Source organism: Ascaphus truei, chromosome 19 (assembly GCF_040206685.1).
Source record: "Ascaphus truei isolate aAscTru1 chromosome 19, aAscTru1.hap1, whole genome shotgun sequence".
NCBI classification, from domain to species: domain Eukaryota; kingdom Metazoa; phylum Chordata; class Amphibia; order Anura; family Ascaphidae; genus Ascaphus; species Ascaphus truei.
The window spans coordinates 22,892,085-22,905,158 of NC_134501.1; the positions used below are offsets into that span (position 1 = coordinate 22,892,085).

The window sequence follows — 13,074 nt, forward strand, 5'->3', positions numbered from 1 at the left end:
GTGTGAACCTGAGAACCCCCCCATCCCGATGACACCTGTGAACCTGGGACACCCCCCTACCCCCCACCTCAATGACACGTGGGAGCCCCATAACGACGACATGTGGGAACCTGAGTCTCCCCCATCCCGATGACACGTGGGAACCTAAGACCCCCCCATCCCGATGACACGTGGGAACCTAAGACCCCCTCCATCCCGATGACACGTGGGAACCTAAGATCCCACACGGACATGTGTGAACCTGAGAACCCCCCATCCCGATGACACCTGTGAACCTGGGACACCCCCCTACCCCCCACCTCAATGACACGTGGGAGCCCCATAACGACATGTGGGAACCTGAGTCTCCCCCATCCCGATGACACGTGGGAACCTAAGACCCCCCCATCCCGATGACACGTGGGAACCTAAGACCCCCCATCCCGATGACATGTGGGAACCTGAGACCCCCCCCCCCCCATCCCGATGACACCTGTGAACCTGGGACACCCCCTCCCCCCATCCCGATGACACCTGTGAACCTGGGACACCCCCTCCCCCCATCCCGATGACACGTGGGAACCCCATAACGATGACATGTGGGAACCTGAGACCCTCCCCCATCCCGATGACACGTGGGAACCCCATAACGACGACATGTGGGAACCTGAGACCCTCCCCCATCCCGATAACACGTGGGAACCCCATAACGACGACATGTGGGAACCTGAGACCCTCCCCCATCCCAATGACACGTGGGAACCTGAGTCCACCCCCCATCCCGATGATACATGGAGAAACCCCACCCCATCCTGATGACGCATATGAGCCTGAGACCCCCCAATACGATGACACGTGGGAACCCTAGAGACACCCCCCCCCCCCGATGACACGTGGGAACCCGAGACCGTTCCTCCCCCCCCGATGACACGTGGGAACCCGAGACACCCCCCGATAACACGTGGGAACCCGAGAACGCCCCCCCCATCCCGATGACACGTGGGAACCCGAGACCCCCCCCCGATGACACGTGGGAACCCGAGACCGCCCCCCCCCATCCCGATGACACGCGGGAACCTGAGACACCGCCATACCAATGACACGTGGGAATCCCCCGTCTCAGAGAATGCAATAAGTGAAAATCCAGACACAGCCACGTGTGGCGTCGCGTTTCTGACGGATGTGTTCATCTGAAGCAGAAAAACTGTGTGCAAAGTACAGTGGTACAGAGTATCTACTAAAGGCATATGCCTGTATTAATAATAAAACATGATACTGAGTACCACTATACACCTCCACCACCTGATAATGAACACACCGCACTGTATAATGATAAAGAGTATCTCTACACACATCCATCCCCGATAATGAACACTTGCACTGTATAATGATGCTGAGTATCTATGCACTGGTAATAAACAAGCTGCACTATATAATGAGACTGAGTATCTCTATACAGTGCAGTGTTCAGTAGGTTAGTTAAATACTATTTTCAAATATTTATTTTTTCTCTAGAAATTGTAGTGTAATTACAGAAAACGACGCAGGAACCAAATTATTTGAGAAGACGCTTTCTCCGCCCAATCAGAAGACGGCAGGCTGCGCTGCTCCAAAACGCGCCGGCAACATGGAGGGGAGCGGCAAAATCAAATTGTCACTTGTGAATTACTGGCTATCACAATTAAGATGTCTGTCCCTGTAACCCCCACAATTACTGCATGCTCCCCTTTCCCTGGTCCATCCAGCACACGAGAGGTTAATAATGCAGCTCCAGTAACAGGAATTATTCACATAAAGAGGAGACAGTCCTGAGCAGAGAGAGAGAGAGAGCAGAGAGGTGAGGACAGAGAGGAGACAGTCCTGAGCAAAGAGAGAGAGAGAGAGGTGAGGACAGAGAGGAGACAGCCCTGAGCAGAGAGAGAGAGGTGAGGACAGAGAGGAGACAGCCCTGAGCAAAGAGAGAGAGAGAGGTGAGGACAGAGAGGAGACAGCCCTGAGCAGAGAGAGAGAGGTGAGGACAGAGAGGAGACAGCCCTGAGCAGAGAGAGAGAGGTGAGGACAGAGAGGAGATAGTCCTGAGCAGAGAGAGAGCGGAGAGGTGAGGACAGAGAGGAGACCACCCTGAGCAGAGAGAGAGAGAGAGAGCGGAGAGGACAGAGAGGAGACAGTCCTGAGCAGAGAGAGAGAGAAAGCGGTGAGGACAGAGAGACAGTTCAGAGCAGAGAGAGCGGAGAGGTGAGGACAGAGAGGAGACAGCCCTGAGCAGACAGAGAGAGAGGTGAGGACAGAGAGGAGACAGCCATGAGCAGAGAGAGAGAGGTGAGGACAGAGACGAGACAGCCCTGAGCAGAGAGAGCGTGGAGAGGAGACAGCCCTGAGCAGAGAGAGAGAGCGGAGAGGTGAGGACAGAGAGGAGACAGCCCTAAGCAGAGAGAGAGAGGAGAGGACAGAGAGGAGACCGCCCTGAGCAGACAGAGAGAGCGGCGAGGACAGAGACGAGACAGCCATGAGCAGAGAGAGAGAGCGGAGAGGTGAGGACAGAGAGGAGACAGCCATGAGCAGAGAGAGAGAGCGGAGAGGTGAGGACAGAAAGGAGACCGCCCTGAGCAGAGAGAGAGAGCGGAGAGGACAGAGTGGAGACAGGCCTGAGCAGAGAGAGAGAGGTGAGGACAGAAAGGAGCCCGCCCTGAGCAGAGAGAGATAGCGGAGAGGACAGAGAGGAGACAGGCCTGAGCAGAGAGAGAGAGAGCAGAGAGATGATGACAGAGGAGACAGCCCTGAGCAGAGAGAGAGGTGAGGACAGAGAGGAGACAGCCCTGAGCAGAGAGAGAGCGGAGAGATGAGGACAGAGAGGAGACAGCCCTGAGCAGAGAGAGAGGTGAGGACAGAGAGGAGACAGCCCTGAGCAGAGAGAGAGGTGAGGACAGAGAGGAGACAGCCCTGAGCAGAGAGAGCGGAGAGGACAGAGAGGAGACAGCCCTGAGCAGAGAGAGAGAGCGGAGAGGACAGAGAGGAGACAGCCCTGAGCAGAGAGAGAGAGCGGAGAGGACAGAGAGGAGACAGCCCTGAGCAGAGAGAGAGAGGTGAGGATAGAGACGAGACAGCCCTGAGCAGAGAGAGAGCGCGGAGAGGAGAGGACAGAGAGGAGACCGTCCTGAGCAGACAGAGAGAGCGGTGAGGACAGAGAGGAAAAAGCCATGAGCGCAGAGAGGAGACAGCCCTGAGCTGAGAGAGCGCGAAGAGGTGAAGACTGAGAGGAGACAGCGGTGAGGACAGAAAGGCAACAGCCCTGAGCAGAGAGAGAGAGCGCAGATTTAAGGACAGAAAGGAGACAGCCCTGAGCAGAGAGCGCAGACGTAAGGACAGAAAGAAGACAGCTCTCAGTAGCGAGAGACGTAAGGAAGGAAAAGAGAGAGTCCCGACCAGAGAGCAGAGATACAGAAAAGAGAGGGGAGAGAAAGAGGGGAGGGGAGAGAGAGGAAAGTGAGAGGAGAGGATATAACCCAGAAAAATAGAAACCTCACAAATACAAACATGAAACACTCCGGCCGCCCAGATTCCGCTGACCAAACCTCAGACTTAAGAAATCCCAGAATCCTTTGCAGCGTTTAAGACCTTTTTAATAATGTACAAATAAAATGGAGGTTCCGGGTGGATCTGTGCTACGGGGCGGCCGTAAAAGACATACAGAAAAACAAAATGGGCGCCCCTATCGCTACAACGAGTGAATATAAATAACAATAAATATAAATATCAAATGCTAAATGCAAATAAGAATATACAGTAAAATACAACCGTGTGCTTGTGATAATACGCTGAAAAAAAGTCCCCAAAAGTTCCAAGGTTGTGGAATAAGGATCCGGTCGTGGCTCCGCACATGAAAAGAAATAAACCAAACAACATAGTGTAATACTGTTGAAGAAAATAACCTTAATAGTTATCAAATATACAAAAAAAACTAACAAAAACAGAGTGATCGAGCAAGCACTAAGGATTACTAAAATAACAGAATTATTTATTAAAAAGCAAAAATCTAAGGACAATAAAAAAAAAAAACTATGACATCCGCTTGTCCTGCTTCCGGGTTCTAGAAGAATCCTACTTACAAACTGCAGGTAGGTCATGCGCGTGTAGATGTGGTCTGGATGGCTACTCCTCCGCTTCAAGTGTACGGTAGGAACGCCCTCTCCTGCCCAGACCCGCTGGGTGTTCGGAAGGGACCTCCGTCTGCTGGGAAGTCATTCCTTGAGCCTCCTGACCTCTCCTGTACGAGGTTCCGGTTCTGCTGCCAGCACAACCGCTCCGCTGTCCTCGCGAGATTACGCCGCCGGGGTCTCCTGACGAAGCACTACGTGCGAAACGCGTAGAGGTCACGTGAGACTGTTCCCGTGGAGCTTGCAGGCGGAGGCTGTGCAGGGCTCTTCGCATCTCCTTGCCTGGCTGGTATGTACATTGATCGGTTCCGGATCCCTTCCTTGTATTAGTGTGGATGCGGCTTTGTCCTGCTCTATCTCTCCGCCTTATGTTGGTTAAACCCTGTTTTTAACCCCCTTATTTTTAACTCCTTTTTAACCCTTAATTTGACACCCTCATTTTTTATGTTTATTTGGTATTGCTCTATATCGGGATATATTATTATTAATAAAGAGTCAATGTCCCTTAGTGCGCCTGTCTGCCATTTCTTTTTCTGTCTGTGAGCTCCCTTCCAGGAGCTCACGTTTATAGGGGGTGTGTGGAGTCGCTCAGACTGCCGGCTGCAAGAGGGACTATATTTACGGACAGCCTTAGAGTGACATTTTTGTTCATAATAAGGAACATATGAAATTAATCGGTGTAATCAAAATAGGCCTGCTCTAAACTCTAAAAAAAAAAAACATAATTATAATGGCTAATGCTAAATGACTAGAAAATAAGCTATATCTTAGAAATGATGCTATACATATCAATAAACAAGCTACAAACATTTAGTCTCAATCATAAAATCAATGGTCATATTATTAGAAAAGGGAGATCACTATATCATTTATGTCATTGAAAAGAATACATATATAATTATGAAAATCTCTAATGTGCTGCACACATGCCTAATTTAACATTCTCATAGTAAACAAACTTGGATGGATTACAAATCTAAGATGCTGTATGGCATAAAACGAGATAGATAATATGTCTCATAACCATATTATAATAAATCTTGCATCTATATCTGGGATGCTGTATATCAAAGAACAATAATGGTCTCAGACATTTAAACCATAGATTAGGAATCTAAGATGCTGTATGGCATAAAACTAGATAGATATTATATCTCATAACCATATCATAATAGATCTTGTATCTATATCTAGGATGCTGTATGTCATTGAACAATAATAGTATCTAGTAATTAAACCATAACATCACAATGGAAGGAAAAAGAAAAAAGTAAAAAAGGAACAAGGAAGCGAAAAGGTACCCAGAAATATCTAATTGGATTAGTCCCCAATTAGGGGAACTATACTGAACTCCACGTTTAACCCCGGAGGTGCCAGGGTCTTAAGCTCGTAGATCCAGTATAGTTCCCTTTTCGCCAACTGTTTTGTCCTGTCCCCATCTCGCCAATTATAAAAAGGCGCCTCTATAGCCATACATTTTGGTTGTGATGATTTTTAAAATGTAAAGAAACATTATGAGTGAATAAACCTTTTCTAATGTTATAAATGTGCTCATAGAGCCTTCTTTTGATGGGATGTGTTGGCATACCCACGTACTGCAGGCCACAGGGACATTCTTCCCTGATGAAGAAACCATTCCTGGCTTCGAAACGCGTTGGATAAAGATACCACTGAAGATCTCTGTGACCTAGAGACATCCTGCTCCGCTCTAACACTGCTGGGACCCGAGATCGGGTAGAACTGAGACGCGCGGCCCACGAGTTCCTGAGTCGCAGCGCGGTGACGTCACAGACGGCCGGACTGTGTAATAACGGGAGAGCTATCCGCAGAGTTCCTGATTCCTTGCACCATCTGATGAGAGGACTCTCTTGCGATTTACCAGCAGTACATCTGCACTCCTTGGGACTTTTAACCAACAGTTAGTCCATTAATACATCCTTGGATACCTACCTTGGGCTTTATCGTGACGACCCTTGACCCACTCCACCTGTGGGTTCACCAGATGACACCGTGCTGGAGAGACCTGATCCCGCTGTCTGGTGCTTGGGTAACGATATCCCTTGAAACGCTGGCATAATTCTTTTCTGATGTACGCAGATTACCTACCGTGTATTGTGTTAACTTAATAATATTTTATTTAATGCACTATGAGCGTTTTGCGCTGTTTGTTGTATTATTTCTAAGATATAGCTTATTTTCTCGTCATTTAGCTTTAGCCATTATAATTATGTTTTGTTTTTTTAGAGTTTAGAGCAGGCCTATTGTGATTACACTGATTCATTTCATATATTCCTTATTACTGTGGACATTTTGGGACTATATAATCTAAGGCGGAGGGACTATTTCCGCACACTTTACCCCTGAAGAAGCGGATCAATCCGCGAAACGCGTAGGGTGACGTCACACACCCTGCGTCTCGGCGTTCCAGCGCTTCTTTCACCTTCAATCGAGGATCCTGTGAGCTGCATCACGTATACTCGGAGTTGCTCCCCCCGGCGGCGTAATCTCGCGAGAGAGGACGGCGGAGCGGTTGTGCTGGCAGCAGAACCGGAACCTCGGACAGGAGAGGCTCGGAGGCACAAGGAATGACTTCCCAGCAGACGGGTGTCCCTTCCGAACACCCAGCGGGTCTGGGCAGTAGAGGGCGTTTCTACAGTACACTTGAATTGGAGGAGTAGCCATCCAGACCACATCTACACGCGCATGACCTACCTGCAGTTTGTAAGGATTCTTCTAGAACCCGGAAGCAGGACAAGCGGATGTTAAAAATTTTTTTATTTTTGTTGTCCTTAGATTTTTGCTTTTTAATAAATAATTCTGTTATTTTAGTAATCCTTAGTGCTTGCTCGATCACTCTGTTTGTTTTTGTTATTTTTTTTTTTGTATATTTGATAACTATTAAGGTTATTGTCTTCAACAGTATTACACTATGTTGTTTTGTTTATTTCTTTTCACGTGCTGAGCCACGACTGGATCCTTATTCCACAACCTTGGAACATTTGGGGACTTTTTTTCAGCGTATTATCACAAGCACACGGTTGTATTTTACTGTATATTCTTATTTGCATTTAGCATTTGATATTTATATTTATTGTTATTTATATTCACTCATTGTAGCGATAGGGGCGCCCATTTTGTTTTTCTGTAGGTCTTTCACTAGCTTTGGGTAGCCAGTCTTTTAGTTGGCAGCCCCAATTATTCAATATTTATTTTTCACATTATTTTTCACATTATTTGATATATTTATATATTAATAGAATAGCGCTACACCGCGCGCACTTTTTCCTCCGTGAAAGACATACAGATACATCCGGTCTTGGGGTTAAAGGTCAGAGAGTACGTGAGGTCGCGGGGGCATCGGCTCCGGGCGGGTGTAGGCTCTAGGAGGGAGCTCAAGAAATAGACGCCCTGTTTGCTGTGTGGGTACCACTGACAGTCACCCTGAGAGAGAGAGAGAGAGGGGGGGGGGGGAGGGAGCGAGTGAGAGAGACAGAGAGAGAGGGGGAGGGAGAAAGAGACAGACAGAGGGGGAGGGAGAAAGAGAGACAGAGAGAGGGAGGAAAAGGAGGAGGGAGAGGGTGAGGAAAAGGGGGAGGGAGGGTGGGAGAGCGTGAGGGATGGGGGAGTGAGGGATGGGGGGAGTGAGGGAGGGGGGAGAGAGAGAGGGAGGGGGGAGAGAGAGAGGGAGGGGGGAGAGAGAGAGGGAGGGGGAAGCGAGAGAGAGGGAGGGGGAAGCGAGAGAGGGAGGGGGGTAGCGAGAGAGGGAGGGGGTAGCGAGAGAGAGGGAGGGGGTAGCGAGAGAGAAGGAGGGGGGAGCGAGAGAGAGGGAGGGGGGACCGAGAGGGGGGAATGGGGGAAGAGGGAGGGGGGAGAAAGAGGGAGGTGGGAGAGAGAAACAGCTTCTCCCCCTATATACAGGATATAACACACTCACCGTCTCCTCTGCCACCTGCAGCAGGCCGGTACTGACCGAGATCTCCTCCGTCAGCTGATATTCCATCCAAAGCACCGCTCCCTGACACCAGCCCGGCCTGGGCAGAAAGATAGCAGCGGCTTAATACACTGGCCTCTGAAGTGGGACACCAGTCCACTGCTCGGTTCTGTACATGCGATACTGAATACTTCACTTTAGGCCAAAATGAGTAAGCGATGCTAAGCCACCAGGCGCCGCCAGAGCACGTTCCAGTATAATGTGCACTGGAGCTTAGCATCGCTTAGTAAATATCCCCCTGTGCCTCAGACACCAATATTAAAATCCACATTAACTGTTAGAAGTACTCGGTCCTACTTTATACTGCAGCATGTTCCTTTTAACCCCATCTGCCCCAGAGCGTAGTGCGACAGGCGAACCCAGACACTACCGGGAGACTTTATTAGGAAGCCGCTTTCATGTGATAAATAAACTCGGCCCATCCCCCTGCGCCTCACAGGGTGAATAGAAGCTCGGACTCACCTCACCAGGTGTAACGAGCCCTCGCAGCTGACCTCCTCGGCTGGCACTGTCTCCCTAAAGTCAAAGGTCATGACCTTGGTGGGGTCAGACAGGGCGCGGCAGGGATACTCCCACATCGCGTGAGGCTCCGCCTCCTGCGACTCCCGGAACGTCAGAGAATTCTGCGAGACGGTGAAAAAAAAAACGCCAGCCACGTCAGCGCTAAAGGGACGAAAGGCGCTGCCGCGTCTAACGGGGGGAAACCGGGGGGAGTCGTTTCGGGGGTTCAGATCTCGAGGTTTTCTGGGGCACGAGACTACAGAGCACGGAAAATCCTCTGGCAGAAGTTGCCCCCGATACAAAGACCATACACACCCCCTCACTGTCAGGTGTACAACTCGGAGAGGGGGCTGGGTAAGGGAGAGATAAGATCAGTGAACTCCAACGTAAACGCCGTCTCACAAATCTACCGACATTTCCAGGCTGGGGTTTGTGTTTTGCAGAAGGCACCAGAAATAACCCAGTAAATAGGTCACTTTGGTGCCACATGGGATGGACCCTACGCATCCGGGCACGCCCCCTATGTATCCGGGCACGCCCCCTATGCATCCGGGCACGCCCCCTATGCATCCGGGCACGCCCCCCTCCTGCATCCGGGCACGCCCCCTACGCATCCGGGCACGCCCCCTACGCATCCGGGCACGCCCCCTACGCATCCGGGCACGCCCCCTACGCATCCGGGCACGCCCTACGCATCCGGGCACGCCCCTTACGCATCCGGACACGCCCCTTCCTGCATCCGGGCACGCCCCCTACGCATCCGGACACGCCCCCTACGCATCCGGGCACGCCCCCTACGCATCCGACATACCCCCCTACGAACCTGGGACTGACCTCACGAACCTGGGACTGATCCCACGAACCTGGGACTGACCCCACGAACCTGGGACTGACCCCACGAACCTGGGACTGACCCCACGAACCTGGGACTGACCACACGAACCTGGGACTGACCCCACGAACCTGGGACTGACCCCACGAACCTGGGACTGACCCCACGAACCTGGGACTGACCCCACGAACCTGGGACTGACCCCACGAACCTGGGACTGACCCCACGAACCTGGGACTGACCCCACGAACCTGGGACTGACCCCACGAACCTGGGACTGACCACACGAACCTGGGACTGACCACACGAACCTGGGACTGACCACACGAACCTGGGACTGACCACACGAACCTGGGACTGACCCCACGAATCCAGCACCCACCCTACGAATCTGGGACTGACCCTATAAATCCAACAATCAGGCCACGCTCCCGAGCACTAAGCCGTCCCTCGGACAATCGCGGTCCCCTCCGCGTTTCTCAGCGCAATGTATCAAGGTTCCTCCCCCCGATATATGTGCACCAAATGGTTATTACTAAGAGTCTTACTAATGGAAACAAGTCTGTGACGTCTGCTGCAGACAGCAAGTGACAGTGAAATGGTTATGAGCTGCGCATCTGTCATACATCTGTATGAGGCCCCTCTCCCCCCCCCACGTGCGCGAAGTAGGAGATCAGGAGTGAGAAGAAGCGGATCACTTGTACAACCCCCACCTTAATCATCTCATCCAGAGAGCTAACGTCGAACCCCTCGCACGACCTGCACGGACTGCGGATCCTCCAGAGGTCCTGAAACAGGGAAAATACACGGGAATAACATCCATTACCGATCAGCAAATATTGGGGGGGGGGGGTGACGATGGAGAAGCTTTGGCCTGGGATTAAAGGGGTTACACCCCAATTGGCCACCCTCTACTCTCACCTCGGAAGCAAGGGGTTAACTGAACTGAGGTCCAGTAATGTGTTTTTACCTCGCTTCAATATCAAAATGCTTATTCCCCTGTGTAACTGTATTGTGTTATGCCAGTGTCTGCACCACACACACACTGGGGCTTAAGGGGTTAATAAGCTACAGTTTAAGAAAATACAACTGTGGTGTGTCTTTTCAGAAAATCTGGGCTTCAAAAGGCTTGATTGAAGTTGGGTGTGAAAAGCAGAAGGGGTTTTTAGTGTACAGTATGTTAATACCTAATTTGCAGGCCAAGGGTATATTGCTGGTAGAGACAGCTAGACCCAGGCTGGGGGCATTGGGTGTGAAATCTAACACCAGGTGACAAATGTCCACTACACAGGGGTCCCTGCTTCAAAGAAATTTATTGATGGGGGTTTTGGTGCACAGTATGTTAATACCTGTTTGCAGGAAGCTGGAGTGGGTTGTGAGCGTTATAACTCACACTTACAAACGCCTCTGATTTAGGAGATCAGAATGAGTGACCTTATTAAATATAAGAATATTATGAGATGTCCTCGGCTGAACATGCTAAAAATTACATATGTGTATTCGTGGGACCAAGCCACAAATAATGATTCTAAACACTTGATATCTAACAGATACTAAGAGCCAGATATTAATATCTCTCTTAATTTTAGTCCTACATGGTAATATTTAGTCTCATTTGGAGCGTCACGCGGGCCGGAATGTACTAATATGTCTCTCATGCCAGTAAGTACTACTGAACTGAAGTTATGAAGTTATTTAGATAGGACAAGCAGTTTGGAAACGTCCTTGGGTGGGAGGAGTTTTACTCTGAGGAAAACTGTCAACCTCACCGCTGATTTATGAGAGAGGCTGGGTTTAGGTTGTGTTCAATGGGAAATAATTGCATATAAACCAGGCTCAGCCTATGGCTATTGTCTTTCATGTCTTCATGCAATGTCTGCATGCAAGGTCTTTTCATGGCTTTTCGTGTCTTGGAATTATGAAGATTGCTGTATGAACTGCCAGTCCAGATGTGACTGTTTTATCATTTCCATCTTTAAGTGAGTGTCCATATTTTGCCTGTTATTTGTATATTTTGTGTGTTCACCTTTATCAAGGAATAAATTATATTTTATCATATCTAAGTCTCGTCCCAGTTCAACCTAGTTATATATATATTTTGTTGTGTATTATTAATAGCCTGTCACAAAGCTCCCGTCACAGGGGGGAAGGGAATTATCTGATCATTTAAAAAGATTAACTCTTCCATCGCCAGAGGGAAGCCGGCCCGGCACTGAAAGGGTTACCTAATCGCCACTAAAACATCATTCGTCTTGTTAATCAAACAGCGGAAAAGCAAATATACAGCGCGCAGGACGCGGACGCCATTTTATCTTGTTCCTGCCCAGTCCCGGGGGAAGGTTCATGGCCGCCACTTTTTCTCCGACGGCGCAGATTGAACTTAACCGTTGATATTCCTGTGAAATCGCGGGGGGTGTCGCCGCAGTCGGAAAGAACCAGGAGAATTAAACGTGGCGGGAGATTCGAAGGCTGAAAAATGTCCTTTTGTATAATGTGATTAAAGGTTTTATTTCCCTCCCTCCTTAAAATAAAACGTCCTCATGCACGCACTGCCAGAGGTATGCAACCTTATGAAGCAGTACGGAGTATGACCGCTCTCGGAGAAGAAGATTTTTTGGGAGTGATTGGTGCCTTTTTTACCCCTAAATGTATTTTGAAGTCATTATTTAAAGTTAGTTTGTAAACACGAAGAGCTGAGACTTGGGAGGGGTTTCAGTTCCTCAGGCTGCTCCCTTCTGTGTGAGGTCACAGGGCTGGGTGTAAGAGGTCACACCGCCGGGTGTGTGAGGTCACACCGCCGACGGCCAGGTGTGTGAGGTCACACGGCCGGGTGTGTTTGGTCACACCGCTGTGTGTGTGGTCACACCGCCGGGTGTGTGAGGTCACACGGCCGGGTGTGTGAGGTCACACCGCCGGGTGTAAGAGGTCACACCGCCGGGTGTAAGAGGTCACACCGCCGGGTGTAAGAGGTCACACTGGGATAGTGTCCCCCTTCCCCTTATTGGCTCTCTGATGGGGACAGGGTGGGATACAGGGAAATAAAACACTTGAGACAAACCCCCCACTCAGAGGCCCCTAAAACATTCATCTTGTAATTAATTTCCAGAAAGACACAGGGCAAATCCTTGCCATGCGCACGGTTACATTAAAGGAAGCCGTATCGTGTGTACGTCCTTACCTGGAACTCTGCGGCCAGCACGTGCAGGGAGGCGGAGAGGGGGAGCACGGTGACGCCGCTGGCGAGGTGGGTGGAGAGGGCGGTGCGGGCGTACCAGAAGTACAGGTTGTGCCAAGGCAGGAGGCTGGTGGTAAAAAAGGGCTCCGCAATCAGGGCCGAGACCTAAACAGGACAGGCGGAGAGGCGGTCAGGGCACTATGTAAACCTGCATCACCCCTGCTGTATACTAGCACCGCGCGGAGCTGTCTCTGCCGTATACTAGCACCGCGCGGAGCTGTCTCTGCCGTATACTAGCACCGCGCGGAGCTCTCTCTGCTGTATACTAGCACCGCGCGGAGCTCTCTCTGCCGTATACTAGCACCGCGCGGAGCTCTCTCTGCCGTATACTAGCACCGCGCGGAGCTCTCTCTGCCGTATACTAGCAACGCGCGGAGCTGTC

At 50.4% G+C, this 13,074-nt stretch overlaps 1 protein-coding gene across 7 annotated transcripts in view; it reads right to left on the reverse strand.

Annotated features, from left to right (window-relative positions):
• Window positions 1-7,226: 7,226 nt before the first annotated feature.
• Window positions 7,227-13,074, reverse strand: part of PRMT7 (protein arginine methyltransferase 7) — a 33,669-nt gene continuing 27,821 nt past the window's right edge. For all 7 annotated transcript variants that reach the window (XM_075576929.1, XM_075576928.1, XM_075576926.1 and 4 more), the window contains 5 exons: window positions 12,636-12,797; window positions 10,171-10,245; window positions 8,587-8,747; window positions 8,068-8,164; window positions 7,227-7,574 (listed from right to left, as the gene is read on the reverse strand). In XM_075576929.1, the coding sequence (XP_075433044.1) occupies window positions 7,398-7,574; window positions 8,068-8,164; window positions 8,587-8,747; window positions 10,171-10,245; window positions 12,636-12,797 (672 nt within the window). In that variant the 3' untranslated portion in view covers window positions 7,227-7,397. The remainder of the gene's footprint in view (window positions 7,575-8,067; window positions 8,165-8,586; window positions 8,748-10,170; window positions 10,246-12,635; window positions 12,798-13,074) is intronic.